The sequence below is a fragment of the Equus przewalskii genome, chromosome 1 (assembly GCF_037783145.1).
Source record: "Equus przewalskii isolate Varuska chromosome 1, EquPr2, whole genome shotgun sequence".
NCBI classification, from domain to species: Eukaryota; Metazoa; Chordata; class Mammalia; order Perissodactyla; family Equidae; genus Equus; species Equus przewalskii.
This window is the reverse complement of record NC_091831.1, coordinates 141,007,797-141,029,206: the sequence shown is the minus strand read 5'-3', so window position 1 is coordinate 141,029,206 and position 21,410 is coordinate 141,007,797. Positions and strand designations below refer to the sequence as shown.

At 40.7% G+C, this 21,410-nt stretch overlaps 1 protein-coding gene across 5 annotated transcripts in view; it reads left to right on the top strand.

Annotated features, from left to right (window-relative positions):
* GALK2 (galactokinase 2) overlaps positions 1-21,410 on the top strand; it is a 120,166-nt gene that overhangs the window by 68,757 nt on the left and 29,999 nt on the right. For 4 of the 5 annotated variants that reach the window (XR_011528529.1, XM_008521515.2, XM_008521514.2 and 1 more), the window contains exons 6-8: positions 6,210-6,308; positions 7,793-7,945; positions 17,017-17,227. Coding sequence is in view for 4 of the 5 variants with exons in the window: in XM_008521515.2 (XP_008519737.2) it covers positions 6,210-6,308; positions 7,793-7,945; positions 17,017-17,227 (463 nt within the window). In the remaining variant the exon portion in view is untranslated. The remainder of the gene's footprint in view (positions 1-6,209; positions 6,309-7,792; positions 7,946-17,016; positions 17,228-21,410) is intronic. The other variant, XM_008521513.2, reaches the window with a different exon arrangement.

Here is a 21,410-nt window from a genome sequence, read left to right as displayed (position 1 = left end):
CCTGGTAGACTCTGGAGCCAGACTTACCTGGCTTTGAATCTTAGGTTAAGTTAGTTTATTGACCTTTTTGAGCCTCAGTTTCCTTCTCTATGAGGTAACAATTATAATTAACTCTGACATTTCAGGGTTGTTTGGGAGACTAAATAAGATAGCACCTATAAAATACCCTGCATAGTGTCCAGCCTTAAGAGACGTTTGACATTTGTTAGCTTCCTTCCCTGTCTTCCTCTGATTCTTCCCTGCCTGCTTAATTTATTAAGAAAGCCTCAGAGTAGGAAATCTTTTAGAAGAGTGCTTTCAAATTTAATGTGCCTACAAATCACTGTGTTAAGCTACAGATTCTTATTCAGGAGGTTGGGGGTAGGGCCTGAGTCTGCACTTTGAGTCAGTCCCCAGGTGACACCAATGCTGCATCTGAGGCCCTCACTTAGAGAGGCAGAGTGGACTTCCCTCTTTTTGCATCTCGTTATTACCTGTTAGATTCATGCTAGTATTTTAATAGTGTTGCCATACACATCTGCACATCCAGGGTCATCATTTGGAGAAATACCAAAGGTTGTATGTTATCATGCATCTACGAAGAGTCCTCCTTATCCAGTATAAGCAGTGATGATTGAGGTCTAGGAGAAACCTATCGTAGGCAGTTTCTCAGGATCCCTATGGGCCTAGAATCCCAAACTGCTTCACGTCAAATACTGTGTTCCTGCCTTGTTGAAGGCCTCCTCTCAGAATCTGAGTGGCAGGTCAGTTAGGTTAGGGAAGTGGTCTTTGTCTCTCTTTAGAGTTTGGGGGGAGCCGGCTCTAACACTGTGTTCTGTCCTCACTAAGCAGCCCCTCAGATATTCTTAGAACCACATGTCCCAACTACTAGCCTTCTCCACGTTCATTAGATTATGTCTCTCCAATGTACGCAGATGGAGGAGTTCATTTTTCTTCTTTTTTTTTTTGTGATGCACATTTGTGAGTGCTTAATGCATACTCTTTGATGATTCTAGATTTTAGCAAGTTTTCCAGAATACTTTTGAGAATCCTCCTCGCTGTTGTTTCTTTGTAGTTTCTGATCTTTTAAGTATTTGAACTCCTTTTTTTCTTTGCATTACTTGCCAGAAATTTTCAGTTTGAACCATCAGGGTCAGTTGCATCTGCTGTGCTCATTTTGGGAACTGGCTGTCATTGTCCTTAGGCAACTTTTCTTGAAATAAAACATGTAAAAGTTACTAATCTCTTTGAGTTACATCTCTTTGAGTTAGAGATGTGAAGAAGAAGAAATAGCCTCCTCTTCTTTTTTTAATTAAAGCCAGCCTACTTTTTTTTTTTTCCCATAGAACATCCAAAGTCTCTACAAGTTAGAACTTGGTCATCAGCCATGTTACAAAACAAAGCAAGTCTGCATCAGTCTCTTTTAGGCTTACCTTGGTGCTGTTTCTTGAAGAGTTTCCCCTACCTGGCTGAGCTCTACCTAGTAGGTTTGCCAATTTGGGGAAGAATTTGAAAATAGCCCCAGGGAAGAACCCAGACATTTTGAAAGTTAGGGTGGAGAAGGATTGCAGGGGTAGAAAATATTTGAGGTAAAGAAAAGTCAGGGAGTCATTAACATTTTCACCTTATCTTGATATATCCGTCAGGGTCATAATAGAAACCAGATGGCTCACTCAATAATAAAGGACAATTTATTTCATAGGGAATATTTACAAAGGTGTAGGTATAGAGGAAGCCCAGGACTAGTTGTAGCTGAGTTGTTACTGCCCTTGGGCCTGAAAGTGACCTTGGCAGGGAGGGACCTGACCTCACTGCTCCCCGCCCCCTGCTCCCCAATTTCCCATTTCCTGCCAGAGTTCTCTGTTGGAACATCCCAATGGAAAGCAAAGTACACACGAGCCTCTTGCTATAGTTCATGCTGGGCAGTCTCCTGGGGCAGATAGCAGGACAGAGGTGGGGTGACAGCAGATCTGGAGGGGCAAATCGCTGTTTGGCATGCTAGTTTTACAGTTTCCTTTGAAGGACTTTTTCACCTGAAGACAATATCAATATTGTGAGCTCTTTGAGGGAAGACACTGGCTGTCCTCTTGTCTGTAGGACACTATTTAAATGATTGTTGAATGAATGAATGAATGAAGCTGTTCATTTCCTTCCTTTCTCTTGACTTGCACTTAGAGTGGCTGACAATAGCTGGATGATGCTGTCTTGGTTAGGGTTTGTGTTGTGAATAGCAAGGCTTCCCGTAGGAAGACATTCCTGTCTACATAATTATTCTGCTTTTAACAATTTCTTGAGTAAACTGCTAAACAAAGATAGAGTTTACTGTATTAATATCTTGAGTCTTTTTGTGTTATTGTTTTTATGAATATCCAGGTTTAGCTAGGCAACACATTCCTGCATCCTTAGCCCTTCTCAGTGACTACTAAATCTAGCCCTGTGACCTCTTCTCTTACTGGAGCTCCACTGGGCAAGAGAGAGCTAAGCTGGTTAATTTGGGAGCCCACATGACTTTTAGTTCTTTTCTAGGCTGCTTCAAGAGAAGAACCACACAAAGGGCTAAAATAGCCTCATTAACTATTTCAGTAGCTTTAAAAGAAGGTCTATGAATAACGTCAGGGTTGTCCTAACTCTCAGAGGGAAGGAGTCAAGATAGAAATGAGTTTGTTGGTTACAAACTTTGGAGAAGTTTCTCATGTGGTCAAATAGTCTTCCCTAACTATTCTCAGACATTAGTATTTTGCAGGAAGCGACAGAGCTGAATGCCACAAGTGACTAGTTTGGAGGCACCTGGGGTTCTTGAAGTGCTCAGATGTAAACGCAGAGGAAAACACATTGGTGAGGAGGGGAGTGAGTCCCTTCTTGGTAGAGCTTTGCTCTTCTTGCTTGAGGGTTCTCAGGTTGTGTGTGTGTGTGTGTGTGTTTGTGGAATGGGGAGACAGGAGAAGTGGGTGAGCCTTAGAATCCCTCAGACATCAGGGAAAAAGAGGACTTTGTCATTTGCTAAACAGGATTGGGTCCTGGAATTTGATCTGTCCTTGACACTAACTTCCAATAGGCTTCTTTCCACACACTTTGTTAATGTGTTTGATGGCTCCTTCTTAGTCTCATGAAATCTATTGATATTTTACACAATTCAAGTATGGAAGGAGTGTTGATTTACTGCCTTTGCAAGTCACTCTGCCTGATTATAACTCTTGGAGGACGTTTTAGGGTTCTATTTCCAGTGTCCGCAAAGACAGAAAAGGCATAGCAGGCTCACATGTTAAAGTATACGGTTATTCCCGTGCATCAAGACATTTTTACAAAGAACTAAGCATGCACTTCTTGATGCTTTAGTTTCTTTCCTCTTAAGGGGAGAAAAGGTAAAATTTGGTAATCTCATTTCTCTTTTCACATCCTAGTGAAAAAACAGGTACTTTTATCTCTATTTGTTGAGGGGAGGAGTGGTAGGGAGGGGAAGTAATCAAGTCCAGTGTGAAAAGAACACAGGCTTTGGAGTCGGGCAGATGAGGTTCAAAAGGTGACTCGTCCACTTTGTTATATGCCTCCAAGTCCCATTTTCCTTATCTGTATGATGAGGTTTAAACAGAGGGGTGTTGGGAGCCTTAAAGGAGATAATGCTCACAAAAGAAATGATGCCAGGTACTTAGCATGTAAATATGGCTGTTATTGCTGTTGTGGGAAAGGTGACTTTTCACACTGGCCCAGGGTCAGAGTTAGGTGGCAACCCAGGTCTCATCATTCCTCACTGAATGCTGCATGGACTTCTTCACCAGGGTATATTGTTTATTTACATTTTAAAATCCAAGTGTTTTGACCTTTTGGTTACTAATTTATTTTTAATGTGCCTATTATGGACAGATCACTGGCTCTGTGTGTTCAACAGGCCACGTGCAATGCCCATTACGTCAAAATTCCAAGTTTACCTTGTGTCACAAGGCAAAGTTAATGTTAGTGAATCCACATGACCAACAAGGAATATGACACTTACAGAATCCTTCAGATGGTGTTTGGGCCACTACTCTCAGAAAGTGAAAACAGCAGGTGTTTATCGAGTATTTACTATGTGTTCGGCATTGTGTGTGGTAGGGAACACAAAAGAAACATCTACTTTATCTTTCTCTCACAGGACTGACAATTTTCTGGGGAAAATAGATCTATTCAAAACCTAAATCACTATCTGATTCTGTCATGTTAGTTAAGTGGTCTCTGGTCTGGGCACTGCCTGGATGCTCATAGACTGGTGGATAAAGAAACAAGTAAACCCACACGGAAAGCATAGTTTGATAAATGAGAATAGAGTTATATATTGTAGGGGAGGGAGAAATTTCCCTCTACCCTTCTAGGTCCTTCTGGCTGGTCTAAGAATTAAATTGACGTGAGACAGAATAACAGAAGAAAATCAAACAATGTTTAATAACATGTGTACCTGGGAGAAACCCAGGAAAACTGAATAACTTGCCAAAATGGCAGAAGCCATCACCTTAAATACCATCTTCAGCTAAAGACAAAGCGGGAGGTTGGGTGTAGTGGTTTGGGACTTCAAAGGGGAAGAAAGTAATACATGGAAGTGGGAAGGCAAATGTTTGGTAAACAAATGTTTGCCATTCCTTGCAGAGACAATGGGACATGGAGAGGACTTTGATCAAATGGGCCTTGCTAGGTTCCTCCCTGTCTATTGCACCTAGTTTATGTTATACTATAGTTATCTTTGGTGATATCTCCTTCCTGAAACAGGAGTTCTATCTTAAATTCTTTTAGGCAGTTAAGGGGAAGCTCAAAGTTTCTTCCTGAGTCTTTGTTCTTAAAACTAATCAAGCCAAAGAGACATATTTTGGGGTAGCAAATTCTGCTTCCTTACAATATACAGGGAGTGCAGAGGAGGAATTACGGGGGGTGTGTGCATTTAGGGAGTGATGTGGGCCACAGGGAGAGGTGATGCTTGAGTCGATCCATGACTAGTAAGGATTGCTGGAGGGGGGGAAGTGATGAGGAACAACATTTGCTCAGTATTCCTGATGGTCCGAGCCTAGGATTTATGGAGTTAGTGGCAGGCAAGCAGACTAGAGAAATAAGCAAGGGATAAGGCATTATAGACATTATGTACCGTGCTGAGAAGTATGAAATCAAAGTGTTGGCAACCAAGCAGGCCAGAGATGATTATATCAGTGTTTCAGAATGATCACTCTAGGAGGATCTTCCAGTAAAACAGGTGAGAAATAAAGGCCTGAATCAAGTCTTAGAAAAAAGAAAAAAATGAATGAGTGAGTGAATAGTAGAGTGCGTAAATGGATGACACTAACTCTAAGCGCTGTAGGAGTTCAGAGAAAGGGGATGCCATAGTGGGAACAATATTTGAGGAAGATTTGAGTGGCCAGCCCAGTGACTTGCCCATAGTAGGTAGCTAATATGGGTATTGAATGGCAATAGGATTTATACATGAGAAGACAGGAAGTAATACCAAGTTACATAAATGTGTGAGATGGTCAAGGAGACAAATATAATTGGAAAAGAGTGGTAGATAATATGATTTCATATGCAAATTAGTTGCACATTTTGGAAGGCTTTGAAATGCCAGTTGGAGGAGTTTGAACTTATTTCATTAATCAATAGGAAGCCATTGAAAATTCTTAAACAGACATTTTGACATTTTCAGTTTGAATCAGAAATGCATTTGTGTACTGGGCCTCTTCATTTTGGTTGGAGGAAAATGTTTCTGGTGAGATGATGCTAGTTTTGATTCTTACATTTAATGGAAATGCCACCGAGACAGCATTACTTTGGGACTGGAACGTAAAGTTGGATGACCCCACTTTGGCTCTGGGGAGAGTGTGGAATGGTCCACTGTCGGGAGACAAAGGAACCTGAGGCAGAAATGAATGAGTGCCTAAATGAGATTTTTGGTGATATCAGTCTAGAGAGGAATGGAGCAAAGAGAAAGATAGGAGAAACTGCTTGCCCTGTGGAGTCTTTTAGTGATAATAAATACATGGCATGCACAGTCAATATCTCATTCCATCCTATTGCATACATTACTTAATTCTGGTATGTTTTCCTGTTGAGTTCAATGGTAGTCTTAGAGTTCTTATTAACTCTGTGCTCTAGGCAGCTATGATCAATTGATCAGAGTTGGCATTGGAATTCAAACCTATCTGTCATGTCCGAAGTAAGAAATGAATGAGAAATAGATTGGCTGTACTCACAGTGCAAATCAATTTTTACTTTTCCAGGTGGAACTTGCAGAAATCTGCACCAAGAGCGAGCGTTATATTGGCACTGAAGGAGGAGGGATGGACCAGTCCATATCATTTCTTGCAGAAGAAGGAACTGTAGGTGGCATTGAGCTATTCAGAAATGCCAACTGGGGAAAGTTCACACAGAGGAAGGCTATGAGGTCCCCAGCATGCCTGGTTCTAGGCAGCCTGTTCTATTAGGCTCTGTTGTAGGATGATATTTCTCAACTGCTTTCAATTCAAGGCTTACCACCAATTCACTTATTCTGTTTCATGTTGATCACCTCTCCCTTAAGCTTCCAGAATCATACCTCAAGTCTGTTTTTCTCTTGTGTCTAGTTTTTTCCCCCTTCTACTTCTCTTCATTGTTAAGATGAGATTTCTCAACTCCCTGGTTATTGGTACCTCCTTTCCCGTTCTTGTCCCAAATCTCTTCATCTCATGGCATTTTCATAATCTCTTGTTGGTTTTAAACCCAAATGTTAGTTCTCTTACCACATATATTCACAACCCCTCTTTTTTATGATTTAGTCTTTTGTATCATTTTTCTCTGTCAACATTTTTGGGGCTTCAGTGGTGGCGAAAAGAATGTTGACAGGAAGCCAGGAATGAATTCCTTAGCTGGATACCACTTCCCCTTGACTATCAACTCCCTTAGGCAGAGTAGAGGTTTTGGTTGTTACCCATAAACTGCCCATTTCCAAAAGAAAAGCAGGAATTTCTTTAAAATCTTTTCTTGGTTTTTCATCAGATTTCTACAGGCTTGGTTATTTTCCAAGAATACCTGTTTTTCTTCTTATTAAGAATATTTGTTGTTGATTCCCCTAAACCAAAGACATGAGGCATGAGGAAATTTGGTTTAGTGCTAAGAAAATACTCTGGGTGTTTTGGATGAGACCTGACAAGCAGACATGATGCCAATAGTCCTGAAGTTAATGTAAATTAGCTATAGAGTCTGAATGAAGTCCAAATTCTTTGGGCTTCCAAAGCACTTCATGATCTAGCCCCTGCTTTACCCCTCCATCCTACCCTCTCACCACTCCTCACCCCTTGAACTCTGAGCTCTAGCCAAATTTCAATTTCCAAAGCTCTATTAACACTCCACGTAGTTTTTAGCCTCTGAACTTGCATATGCTCTTTCCTCTTATTGACATCCTGTTTGGGTACGGAAACCCTCTGTCTACCCTACTCTTGCTCATCCTTTAAGACTCAGTGTAGATTTCCCTTTTTTCAAAGAAGTCTACACTAGGTTATATCTGACCAGGTGCTTTAACTATGTGTCTATATAACACCCTGTCCTTTGTACTATTGTAACACTTACAAACTGGAAATGTATTTGTCTACTTGACGGCCTTTCCCACTAGAATATAAGCTCTGTGAGGGCAAGGACAATGTCTGTCTTTTTCACTGTTGTATCTCCAGTGCCCAGTACGGTACCTGGAAGTCAATAAATAATATTTGAATGAATGAATGAATGTATTTTGGGGAAAAATTTTACTAAGGTAAATAAATGCATAAATGATTAAAAATTTTCTGAATTCTAATACATTATATCTCACCTGTAATTTTTCTTCCAATAGGCCAAGTTGATAGAATTTAGTCCTCTGAGGGCAACTGATGTGAAACTCCCAAGTGGAGCAGTGTTTGTGATTGCCCACAGTTGTGTGGAAATGAATAAGGCAGCAACATCGCATTTCAATATCAGGGTGATGGAGTGTCGGCTGGCTGCAAAGGTATGAACTTGGCAAACTAGTGAAACTTGAAACAGGCTTTCCTTGTCCTTTTTTTCTTTGTTCCCTATTACTTTGTCTCTTTCTCTAAAATTTAGGGCAACATCTGGCTGCAGCAACATTCTAACTGAAGGTCTTTGGGTGCAGAACAATCTGATTCCAAACTCTGTAGACAAATAAATCTATATGTGTGCCCTGAAACCTCTAGCTATACGAACTTCACAGTTGAGTCTTCTAGGGTGGCAATGGGGAGAAGAGGAAGGCTTATATCTTTGAAGCACATGCTATAGGTTAGGTCTATGGGTGGAGAAAGACAGTTGGAGGCAATTGACGAGAGGTGACTTTGTTTCCTCAACAAAAGTGATGGCAGCCTCAACCCTTGGTTCTCTCAGATCCACCATTTTTGTATTGAGCTATCACTAGTCACTCCAAAATACAGACTTGGTATAACTCCCATGTGCCCCGAAGACTTCTACATACATGTCTACTAAGGAAGCCCAAACCGGAAGGGAGTCTTGGCAGTTCTCTATTCCTCAGTTTAGAAGACCCTTGCCAGTCAAGCTTTAAATCTGCTTAGGAAGTATTCATTGAGTACGTGCTGTACACTTAGCAGCATGAAGATATGCGGAAGGCTACTGGACATAAGAATAGAGAGAGTAGGGAGTAGAGTAAAGAGTTAAAGTTAGGGGGATATGAAATAGGAAATGTTTAGTATGTGAATAGGTGGTATGTAATCAGGTGCTTTAAAAAGTGACACAGAATTAAATGTTATAGAGGATCCAGAATGGCACATGATATGACTAGAAAGGTGGAGAGAACTGAGGCTGGGAGCTGGGGAATGGATTCTGGGTCAGGAGCTCCACTGTTTTCTTCCAGTCATTCTTCAGATAACAGAGTGATGGCTTAAAAATTCAAATGTGATCAGATAATTTAATTCCCCTGCTGAACACCTTTCAAAAGCTTTCCATTTCATTGGAATAAAGTAAAAAGTCCTTCTTACCGCCTGGAGAGCCCAGCAAGATCCGATGCCAGTGCACTTCATCCTCTTCCTCTCTTAGCATCCCCCGCTCCCGTTATACTCCAGCCATGATGCTCGTTCTCACCTCAGGGGCTTTGCACATACCCAGAACATTCTTCCCCTGGCCCTCTTTGAAGTCTCAGCCTAAATGTCCCTCAGGGAAGCCTTCCTTGACTTCCTTACTCCCAGGCTAAGGTAGGGCTCCCTTCATATTTCGCAGCACTTACATGTCTTTGCTATGGTACTTATCACAACTATTTGATGTCTGTCCCCTTTTTCTGACTTGATTTTACCTCAGAGCCAAGACTATGTCCATCTTAACTCTCACGTCCCTAATGCCTGGCATAGTGCTTAGGCCAAAGGAAGCACAGGGCAAATATTTGTTGAGTAAATGAGTGACTACTCCATGCGTTACCTGCCCTGTTGTATTTATTTTGCTCAGTTTCACAATTTTTTACAAGTTCCTATTGTGTTCCCAGCACTACACTAGCTACCTTGCAGATGTCTGAGGCGTAGCTATCCTTTGCGACTGACTTTTCTCTTTGTCCCTCAGAAGTTTGAAGCTGGGGAGAGTTATGACGAGTTAGAAAAATACAAGTTTTTTTTTTGGAAAATTTTGGCGTTAAACATTTTTTTAAATTCATTGATTTAAATGTTTGTTTTAAACATTGATTTAAATGTTTTAAATTTGGAATTGGCTCATTCAGATAATTTCTAAAAATTACATAAAGGAAATGTTTTAATACTAAACTCTTCACAGTGTCTGATCAGTGCGTAGATGGGAAGTAGTAGTATAGTAAACTTTTCAATACCAAGCCTTCAGGGACCTTTTTTTTCCTTTAAGACAAACTTCCTCTTTCAGGAGATGGAAGAAATTAGTGTCTTATTTGTTTGAGGGCTTATTTCTGTTGACTTTTTATTTTGAAATCAATGAGTAAGTTTTGCCTTCCTGAGAAGACCTCAAACATACACAACATGTTTTCAAAGTCTCATCACGAAATTGGATATCCTCTCGGTAGTGAAAGTTGTCAGGATGGGGGAATGTCTTTTGAGAGTTAACTTAAAAAAGGGCATCTCTGCTGGAAGCAATAGTAGCTGAAAACCTTTATCCCCTGCAGGGCCGCCTGTTCTGGAGGCCGTCTTCTGAGTTTAACCATGTTACTCCATATATGTTTAGAGGTATTTTGGTCAGTGAAATTGGCATCTGAATTCAGCTTTTTGCCACACACTCCTCCCAAGTGGTGTAGATAAAACACATTGTTTTAAATACTCTGAATTTTTCTCTTTTTTAAACATTAGATGAAAGATAAGTGGAAGATTTTATCAAGACGGAGAATGTTTTCTAAATCGTGTTGCTGCAAATTACTAGAATCCAAGGTTACGTATAAAAGGGGAATAAAGATAAAACTGCACTATGGGCTGCACACATACATCTTGATATTAAGAATATGCTTTTGCCTAGGAACACAGGCTGGAATTCTGCTAAGCATATTTTCCTTACAATGTGGTTCCATTCTTCCATTTTCAGCAACATGTGAATGAACATAATTTTTGTTTGGAAATGGGCTCATTAAATCAGGAAGTGAAAAGGTAAAGAAGCTTGTTTTAATCTGGACAAAACCTTCTGTTTTCAGACCATAAAAATGAAGTGTCAGTAGAGAAATGACTCATCAGGATAGTTTTGAAAATGAGACTGATTAGATAGGGCTCCACATGGCAAAATCGTAATGAATAACATGTATTGTTCCTCTCCTTCTGTCTCTTCAAGCTCCTTTTTTGAAAATGAGTACCTTTTGTATCTACTTAGCAGGGGGAAGTACACTAAACCAATAAAGATGATTTTTCTTTGTTTTAATGTTGATAGTTTCTTCTGTTCTCAAATCTTTCTCTCCCTCTCTGTCTCTCTCTCCTCTTTCCTCTCTTCCAACAGCTTCCAAAAACCTAATTGATGCAAATTCACTAAAAGTCAGAGTCTTGTAGAGCCATTTGAACTAAAATTAAAAACATTTTAAAGCAAATTCAATAGAGATTTATGATTATTACTTGCGTAAATGATACTTTTAAGTGAAGAACATTTTTATGTTCTTAAATTAAAGTGGACAGAAATCTTTAATGAGCACAAAATTTTTCATATTTTACACATTTCAGTGCCTTAAATTTTTCCGGAAATATTTTATCTTTATAAAACAAATGATAAAAGAGACAATCCCTTAATTATATCGAGGGATAAAATGTGTGATGTCGCTAAGTGTTATGGGAAGTCAAAAAGCGAAGAGAAATGCTGTTGCTTCTTGCATACCCTGAGCTCCTTGTGGCAACATGTGGAGCAATGAAGGAGAGAGTTTCATGTGGTCTTTTGACACTTAAAGGAAAATTTACAGTGTGGTTCTTAACCGAGCCTGTCTGGTCAGGGGCCATCACTCACCCAGTTTTTTAGCTCTCATCACTTAGTGGTCAATATGGAACTTATTTTCAGACTGGTGATAGAATGTGAGAAGTGGGCATAATATTCTCAGGGCATTGGCAGTTTTCTTGAATTTGAATGGAGGAAAACCAAATCCCAAGAATGTGGCCAATTTCACTCGGCCTGTTGATTTAGTAGAGTGCACTCTGCCAAGATGTAGTGTGGGGTATTCCCAGAATGGCGAGTCCAAGCTGCAGGGCAGAGGATGCACGTATTGGGGAATAAGATTGATGTGTTTAGTGGAACCAGACTGTGGCAGGGCCTTCAGTGTTGTGCGAAGGATCACCCAGGCTTGGTTCTGGAAGCAATGGGGAGCCACTAGCGTTGTTAGCAAGATATTCTAGAAATATTAATCTGGCCGCAAGAACTTTTTTGCCTTAGTTGAAGAGAAGTAGGTCTTAGAGTGTCAGTGAGGATGGGATAAAAAGGGAGGGAAATGAGAGAAGCTATGACTGGACCCAGTAAATGTTCGTGTATAAGGCTCTCTATCATTGGGTTTCTGTCTTCATTTTGGTGTAAGAACCATTACTTTGAGGAAGTTTTCCCTTACTACCCTCCTCACTGCCATTATGCTAAACGTCCTTTTATATGCTCCTACCACATCCTGTATTTTTCCATTGTAACAGTTTATCACAGTTGGATTAAGTTCTTCATTGTGTAATTATTATTTAACATCTGATTGCTCGGGTAGACTATGAGCTCCATGTGGTCAGGAGCCATGCATGCTCTATTCACCGCTGTCTGCCTAGGCCTGGAAGGTGGTAGGTACTTGGTAAGCACTTACTGCATGCAGATGTGCATGAATGAAGGCAAAGTGTTGAGTCAATAAGAGCTGCAAATTTAAGCTGAAATGATGGATGGAAAGCATAGTGCTGCCAATGATAGGGTTGGAGAAGGTAGGATGGAAGGTGGCTGGAAAGTGGGAGATGATGAAATTTCCCCATGGAATTTTCTTATAAGTGGTTAGAAATTTGAGCTTGGAATGTAACTCTTAGCTAGGGATAGCCTGCAGATATTTTGAGATAATTGTTGAAACCAAGAGTTAAGTTCAGTTTGCTGAGGGAAAGAATGTGGCAAGAGAAGATCAGAAGGCCAGGGGTTAAACTTGGGAGCTGGCTTCAGTTAAATAATGAAAGGAGAAGGTGGATCGTGGGTGGAAATGGAGTCAAGACTAGAGAGATGAGAAAGAAACTAGGAAAATTCAATGTACAGAAGCCAATAAAATAGGGAATTTGATGAAGGTAGGTACTGAGGAGTGCCAGATGTCCCTGGTTCATTAAGGAATAAGAGGACTGACAAAAATCCAGTGGCTTTAGAAGTTCGGAGATAAGGAAGAAGCTTTAGGAGGCCATATTCAATAGTTAGAGTGGCTACTGAGGGTCCAGAAGTGGTGACTATGAGCCACTGGTTCTAGTTGTTGGACAATGAAAGAAAGAGAGAAATGAAGAGCGGTAGCTTTAGGAATGAAGAATTTTCAAACAGGAAACATCTGTATATGTTTGAAGGATAGGTAAAGATGTCAGATGGGAAAGGACTAGCTAGAGAGGCAGAGGAATGAGGGGAGGGAAGGAAACTTGACTCTCACAGACTGCCTCCTCTGGGCCAGGCAAGGTGCCAGGTGTTTGTATTATTATCTTATTTAATCTTCACAGGAACTCGTGAAGTATCCATTAAGTGTCCCATTTTTCATACTGAGAATTTCTAGCCAAGGTAGGTTGTGACTGGTTTTAAGTAAGAGCAGGAGTCCAGGTCTGCCTTTGCCCCTGCTCTTTTCCTTGTGCCCTTTAGGAGTTAGGTGTGAATGAGATCCAGAGCATGGTGCTTGGGGATGCCTTAGAAAAAAAGACAGGCTGTGCTGACGGTGCAGTGAGGACTGTAGGAGATCCATTCGGCAGAGTTGTGCACATTTCGTCAGATTTCTTCTGTGGCCTGAAAACTACCAGACAGTGGGATGACTAACATTGGGGAAGATTAATGTGGTGAATGTGTTCATGATTGCTGTGAGTGGAACAAGGACCCAGAAGTCACTGGGGAATGGCTTTATGTAGCTGGAAGGGCATGAGGGGGAGATAAGCAAGAAAAAAAGTATCCCCAATAAAAACAGCTATGTCTGATCCTATTTATGCCAAACTGTATGCGTGTAGGTATGCATAAAGAAGTGTATAACAGGATGGTTATCAAAATAGCAGTTGGTGGTGGTCTCACTGGGGTGATTACAGATGATTTATTTTACTTTGTAATTTTTTTGTATTTCAAACTGTTGTGTACTTTTTGAAATTTTAAAAATAAGTCTGTGTGATTTATATAAGCAGAAACAGCAAACACAGCTGCTTTTGTTGTGTGGAAAACAACTTGTTGAATGAATGGTTTTTAGAGGTAACTCAGAGAAGGAGTTAGAAGTTTGCTGAGCTGGTGAGGAGACTCGCTACTTTTCCCATTGATTTGCTAATCCTGCTAAATGCAAGGAGTTAGTCTGAGAGAGGTGGATTCGGACAGTCTCCTGCGTCAGGGTCCATGTCTGGGGTTCTCCCACCATCCCCTTTTACTGGAGGCCCCAGCGGCTCTCTCAGACTGAGGGCTTTTGCTAGCTGCAGGAGAGTGCTCAGTTTGCACCTGGGTACCCTGGAAGTGCTAGGGAGCTAATACCCTTAGAAGCAGCCCTCAACCAATGACAGGTGAGAGTTCGTGGGTAAATGTCCCAGCCTTCTTGCCCGTGGGTCGGACACATCTGAGGTTCACACATACAGGTTCCAGAGGGCCTGCAGGCCCAGCCACCCCTGTCCACGTCAGTGCATCTCGCACGGGCTTCTCTTCCTGTCTCACTTTCCACTCCTTTACCAGTGCTTCTAGGTCTCACCCTCCCCTACAAATTCTTGTCTCAGGGCCTGCTTCTGAGAGAAACCAACCTGAGATGGCGTCCTAGCACTGTTAATCTGCCTCATTCCGTGACTGTGGACAGAGCACTCGTTACCTGCTTTCTTGTCTACAGAGCATGGAACAGGAACCTTCCAGAAGTGGTATCTGATATGAACACTTAATGTTTGCAGTGGTGAAAAGAAAACGGTGCATGTTAACAAAGATCTGCTTTCTTCTATTTCCTCACCCTGCTGCTGAGCAAGGAACTTGTGACGAAATGACCCATAGCCCTGACTCACGGCCTTGCTTCACAAATGCGAAGTAGGCTGGTGACCAGGGCCATAAGAGGCAAACTCCCTCATGAAGTTCTGTCTCCGAGCAGCAGCAATCTTGCCCACCCACTTCCCTCATCTGCAAGTCATCTTTCTGTTTCCTGAGCCAAATTTCCAAAGGCTTAAGCTCCTTTCTCATTTCGCTCCCACAGTGTAGTGCACTGCTCAGTGGCTCATGGCTGTGCAGCTGTTGAGGGCATATGGTCGATTTCATCCTTAATTGAAATACACACCAAATTGGTAGCGTGGACTCTCCAGCAGAGGGCTAAGTGGACCCAACAGCAAACTGGGATGTTGCTGGAGTGAATGTGAACTTCTGTGTGTTAGTGCCCCTGTCTATGGAAGCACACAGGGAGACTGCCTTTGAAAACAACCTCCTAGGCAGCCGACTTTCTCCCCACACATCCCTGGGCCAATTTCCTGGGATCAAGTGCCTGAGGCAATGTAAGTTATTCAAGTGAACCAAGGATGGGGCTTGGAGACTGTTGTTGACTGAAAGGTTCTTAGGAAGAGCCCACCTTCATCACTTGGTGACCATTCTTTGATGTTTTTCCTTTTTCTTCTTCTTTTTTAAGAAAGATCCCATCTATCAAAGTGTTTTTAAAACACTGGAATGTTCACTTCTAACATAAATACTTAGCTTGTTCTTAGAAATCCATTTTTAAGACTTGAGTGGTGATTTGAACTAAGGTGAATGGCATGACATAGACATCAGTCATATGCCACTGAGAATGTGGCTGTGGGGAAGCAGGTAAGAGTTACAGGACCTGGTTCAATTTCCACCTCCCCTTCTTACTAGTTGGGTAACTTTGGGCAAGTCACTCTCATCTCTTAAATAGAGTAATAATACATATCTCACAGAGTTGTCAAAGATTGAAAGAAATAAAAAGCACATTTTAAATCCTACACCACTACACAAGTGTTAGTTATTTCTGTTAGCTTCCTTGCTTATCTCAGTTGGATTTAGATCTGTGTTTCAAGAAAGCATCATTCCAGGAGATGATTGACTTCAGCTCTTTTTCTGTATAAAATAAATATATTGTATTTTTTCTTTTGTTTTACGCATCTTTATAGGTTTTCTCAAATTATTTTTGGAATACATTGGAACATAGACTATGAGTGAATGAATTAAATGAATGAATGAACCAATCAGTCTGTGGAGGTATCACTCCAGTACCGTTAATAAATACTAACTGAATGTGTTAAGCGAACAAAGTCAAAAGAAAGGTCTTAGCTTGTGTTTTGCTTTAAAAATGGCACCATGTTTTGTGAAATAACTGAACAGGAAAATAAAATTCTATTGTCTCTTTTCCCAGTTCTGCCTTAAAATCATTAACTCCTTTCAAGTGTATGAGCCAGAGTTTTAAAAAGAGGATTAATGAATATAAGAACTTCTGTTATTAACATTCTTCAGAAGTGAGTGGCCCTAACCAAAGTACAATGGTCTTTTGGTAAACCCTGCTTCCTGTCCAAGAGAAAGAAAATCAAATCATCAGCTTAAGAGAAGAGTAAATCAGATGCACATTTCCTTGAAGACGAAGTTCCCCTTCTTCTGCTTGCTTCTTTTTTGCTGTTTGCACTGTCTGCACCTGCTGTCCTCCCACCCAGAGATTGAATCGTGTAGACTTCAGGATGAGAGACATTTTCATCTTGTTTTGACTATAACCTGCTCTGCAGGGCTCAGTCAGTGGTTTGGGGAGAATGAGGGAAACATATTCGGGGTTGGGGTTCCCCTGAGTGGACCTGGATATGAAGGTTCGGTTTGTACTTAACTCTCTCCATCAGATTGAGGGGGTACCTCCAGTGCAATTGGAAGCCAAGCTCCTTTCTCAAGAATGGAGGAACATACAGCTCTACTACTATAAGCGACCTAATGAAGTGGTTTTTCATAAGGTCACCAATGAGGTTTTCATTTAAAATCTAGGACTTTACTCCAAACGCCCCGATACTTAAATTCATTAGCCATTTCAAAGAGGCATGTAGTAAACAGGAAGAGCTCTAATGAAATCGGGCATACAGTGTCCACCTCAGTACCCAGGTCATGTGAGATTTGAGTAGTTTTCTATAGACTTTACAGACAGTGGTGTATTAGAGACGAACTGAATAGAGATAAAAGAACAAATTATTCACAGAAACAGCCCTGAGGGAAAGGGGTTGCAGACAAAAAAAAAAATCCTTGGGGATTAGCTTTTTCAGGAAAAATACTGAACTAGCCTGTGAGTGTCACATAAGCATGTTTAATTCCAAACATCTGAACCCAGTGTGCATTTTCAAGCAATGGTGGGAAATGTGGATAGGTTGAAGGGAACAAGAAAAACAGCTTAAAGTTGAATTGGACTAATTAAAACAGTACATGCCAGTGTCTGAAATGAAAACTGACCATCATCCTCGTTTGAATTTGCAGCTCCTGGCTAAGTCAAAAAGCTTGCCATGGGATAAAGTACTGCGGCTGGAGGAGGTACAGGCCAGACTCAGGGTCAGTCTGGAAGAAATGCTGTTGATCACAGAGGATGCCCTTCACCCAGAGCCCTACAGCCCTGAGGAGGTCTGCAGCTGTCTCGGAATTAGCCTGCAGGAGCTCCGAACCCAAATCCTGAGTCCAAACACTCAAGATGGTGAGTCTGCTGGAGAAAGTAAGGCCTGGGTTGTTCCCCCACTCACAGGTGGAAAGTTTCCAACTTCCCCGTCTATCTTACTGATTCTGAAGGGAATTCTTGAGGGAATTTGAAGAATATGTTTGTTTTGGCAAACAGTTATCTAGACACTTAGCTTCATTAAATTCATTCATTCATTCCTCAACAAACATTTCCTAGTCTGCTATATGCCAGGTATTCTGGCTAGGCAAAGGAATAATACATCATTCCTGACCTCAAGAAGTTCATAATTCAATAAGCTCCTTTTTCCCTTTCCCATTTTTCTGACTAGTATACTACTTACATAAAAAGATCTAGGTTAGAGCAGTGCCCACAACTGCTGTAGAACAACACTCTGGAACGCCAGGCAGTTTTCACTGCTTAGGTTGAAACTTGTGGCCCACTTGAGTTGCAAGCTTTTTCTAATGCCTGCTGCTTTCAAGTAATTTTGCTTTTATACTGATAACATAACATACCTGAGAGGAAGGCCAGGTAAAGGTTGGAGGTACAGGGTGGAGTGGCTTCTCCTTTGAGAAATAAAAGTCGTCTATTTGTGAGGAGTCAATGCTGGGGTAGGATATCTAGCTAAGATCCAATAGTCTCTTGAGGTAGAGTTGGGGGTAAGAGCTTAGCACAAAGATCAGCCTCAGGGACCCATTTTCATCCCATTCAGTTCAGTTCCACAACTGTTTACTGAGTACGTACAGTGGATTTGCCTGCCAAGTAGTGTCTTAAAGGCTTAGGATAAGATAAGGGAATCATTTGAGGGCTGGGAGAAGGTTTTAGTTTCTAATATTGTTAGATCCCATTTAATTTGATGAACATTTAGAGAGTCTCTAGAACTGGAATGCGTAAACTGGCCTACAGGCTTAATCAGACTTGCCACCTGTTTTTGTAAATAAACTTTTGCTGGAACACAGCCATGTGTTGGCTATGGCTGCTCTTGCACGGCAACAGCAAAGTTGAGTAGTTGTAACAGAGACTGAATAGCCCATAAAACCTAAAATATTTACTATCTGGCCCTTTGCAGAAAAAGTTTGCTGACCTCCACTCCAGAAAGGCAGTAGACCAAAGGGTAGCTGGATGGCCTGGATTAGGATCTCCAGCTTCACCTACTAGATTTGTGACTTGATTTATAAATTCTTAACCTTTCTGTTATCTTAGTCTTACCATGAAATAGGCATAATAGGAATACCTTCCTTAAAGGAATAATCTGTGTAATGTACTAAGAAAATGCTTGGTAATGGAGGTACTCATAAATGTCAGCTACTTTTGTTATTTCTCCTTCCCTCACCACCACCCCCACCCCGCCCACCCCCAGCCAGGCCATGAGACTAAGCATTGAGAACACGGAGATAAACACAAAAGGGTAGTTTACAATGTAATGGTGGAAGCAGATAAAGAAAAAGTTGATCCAGCATAGACTAATGAGTGAAGTGATGGAGAAAAGTCAGAGTGGGCTTTACTAAGGAGAGAGCAACCAGACGGAAGTTAGAGAATAAATAGGAATTTCCTAGGTAGACAAGCAGTCAGAAAGACTTCCAAGCAGACAAAACATCAGGTACAGAAACAGAGAGGCATGAGATAGGATTATATGTCCAGAGAACTACAGGTAGTTGAGTGTTTCTTGCAAATAATGTACACAGTAGTGAGTGAAATATCAGGCTGAGCTTGTAGGTAGGCCCAGATCACCAACAGCCTTGTTAAATACTTTGTGTGTTTGTGTTTTATGGGTAATGGAGGAGTAAACAAAATGTTTATTGGATGAATAAGTTGGGTAGGGCGTTGGATAAGGAGAGCATCCAGGGGAATAGCTTCTATCCTTTGACTTAAGATATAGTTCATGTTTACAAATTCAACAGATATATGTATTGACTTCACTGGGCTGGGTATTATGCTGGAGACTGGGATACAATGATAAGCAGGATGTGACCTCTACATACAGTGACCTAGTGTCTTATGGGGGAGAGTGTCCCACCATAATCACAGTAAATAACACCCGCTGTAATCAAGGTATTTATCAATTCCTGAGGGTATGGAGGAGAGAGTGACTAATGCCTGTGACTTGAATTTGAGCTGTACCTTAAAAGAAAGTTATGGACTTCCCAGGCTGAGAGGGGTGACAGGCCATTCCAGGTAGAGAGTAGAGCCTTAGAGAAGACGTGGAGACATGAAGATTTTGAAAACATGTGCCAAGAGGTATTGTGTGCAGTAGGAGTTTGAGGCCAAAAATACTGGCTAAAGGGATGCCAATTAGGGGATTATTGTTCTTCTCTCCATCACATAAGAGGATGAAACAGGGAATTCTTGGTGGATATCACAACGGGTAGATTCTCAAGGCTGTAAAGGAGAGTTCAGTTGGAACTGATGATTGCCTGTGTCTAGGGAGAGAGGGAAGGAAAGGAAGGGAAGAAGAAAAGAAATAGAAGATAAAGAAGGCCAATGTATGAATGCTGGTCAAGTTAGGGAATTATTGTAGGGGAAACAATTTTGGGGGCAAGATGATGAGTTTATATATATATTAAAATAAATATAACATATGTATGTAATTGAGTTTGGTGATAAGGCAAGTCATCTAAGTAAAGATGTGGAACAGATAAAGATCCAAACTATATAGTTACATTTGGGAATTTTTCATGAAGAGGCACAGAACTCTTAATAGACATTGAGAATATTCACTGTCAAATGATCTTAAAGCAGTCTTTTCATGGTGTTACTTCTTAGTTCAGAAACCTTTAGAGGCACACCATTACCTCATTGTCCAAACTCCTTAACATGGATGTTACGTTTCTCCACAATTTGGCCTTAACTCTGTTCTGTCCTATCTCCCTTTTGCCCACATGCCCATGTGGGCAGTGTTGTCTTGGCTGAACCATTCTACTTACTAATTGCATCTTGGTCTGGCCTCTGGGCCTTTAATCCTAAACATCACTGTCCTTTTCGGACTGGACCTTTCCTCTTTTCTGAAATGCAGTTCCAACCTATGTTAAAAGCTCAATATAATTATTTTCTTAAAAAAATTATTTTATTGAGTTCATATTGGCTTATAACATTGTGTAAATTTCAGGTGTACATTATTATATTTCAGTTTCTTATAGACTGCATCATGTTTACCACCAATAGTCTAGTTTTTATCCATCACCATACATATGTCCCCCTTTATCCCTTTCGCCCTCCTCCCATCCCCTTCCCCTCTGGTAACTACCAATCTGTTCTCCTTATCTATATGTTTGTTTGTTTATCTTCCACATATGAGTGAAATAATACAGTATTTGTCTTTCTCTGTCTATTTTGCTTAACATAATTCCCTCAAGGTCCATCCATGTTGTTGCAAATGGCACAATTTTGTCTTTTTTATGGCTGAGTAGTATTCCATTGTGTATATATAAAACACACCTTCTTTATCCGTTCATCCTCTGATGGGCACTTGGGTTGCTTCCACGTCTTGGCTGTTGTGAATAGTGCTCTGATAAAGATAGGGGTACATGTGTTTTTTTGAATTATTGATTTCGTGTTCTTTGAATAAATACCCAGTAGTGCAATAGATAAAAGGTCAATATAATTCTTATCTTTTCTTATCCTCTCAATCCACAGCCTGTTCTCTTTCTCTGTATCTCTGTTGCTTTTTCTCTGTATCTGCCTGTCTTTCCTTCTCCTCTTTTTTTTTTAGCATTTTTTTGAATAAGTTAATTTCCCGGAAAACACAAAGGATAATTTGCTAATCATAGTACATGCATTGCTGTTTAAGTTTTTTTCCCCCCAAAGAATAATGATTTCATTGTTTTTGTAAAAATGATGCCTGCTAATCCTACCTCTCTATCTAAAATAACATCCCTACTGACCCACCTGCATTACTTTCTACAATTTACTTATGTTTTGTTTGCACTCAATAAATCTATGTTAAATAAGTGAATCCATTCTGTAATTCTGTGTCCTCAAAGGATTCCCCCTTTTGCTATTGGAATATAGTAAATAAGTTTTAAAAGCTATGAATATAAATTAGTCTGTGGGATTCTAGAGTCTCCTAGATTAATGTCATTTCCTTTGCTTTCTGAACCCAGCCATCTAGCCTCAGCCAAATTTCCAGCTGAATTCTCCTGGCACTCAGCTTTAACTTTAGGGATCAAATCCTTTTATATCTTTGCCTTGTTCCTTCTGAGTTTGT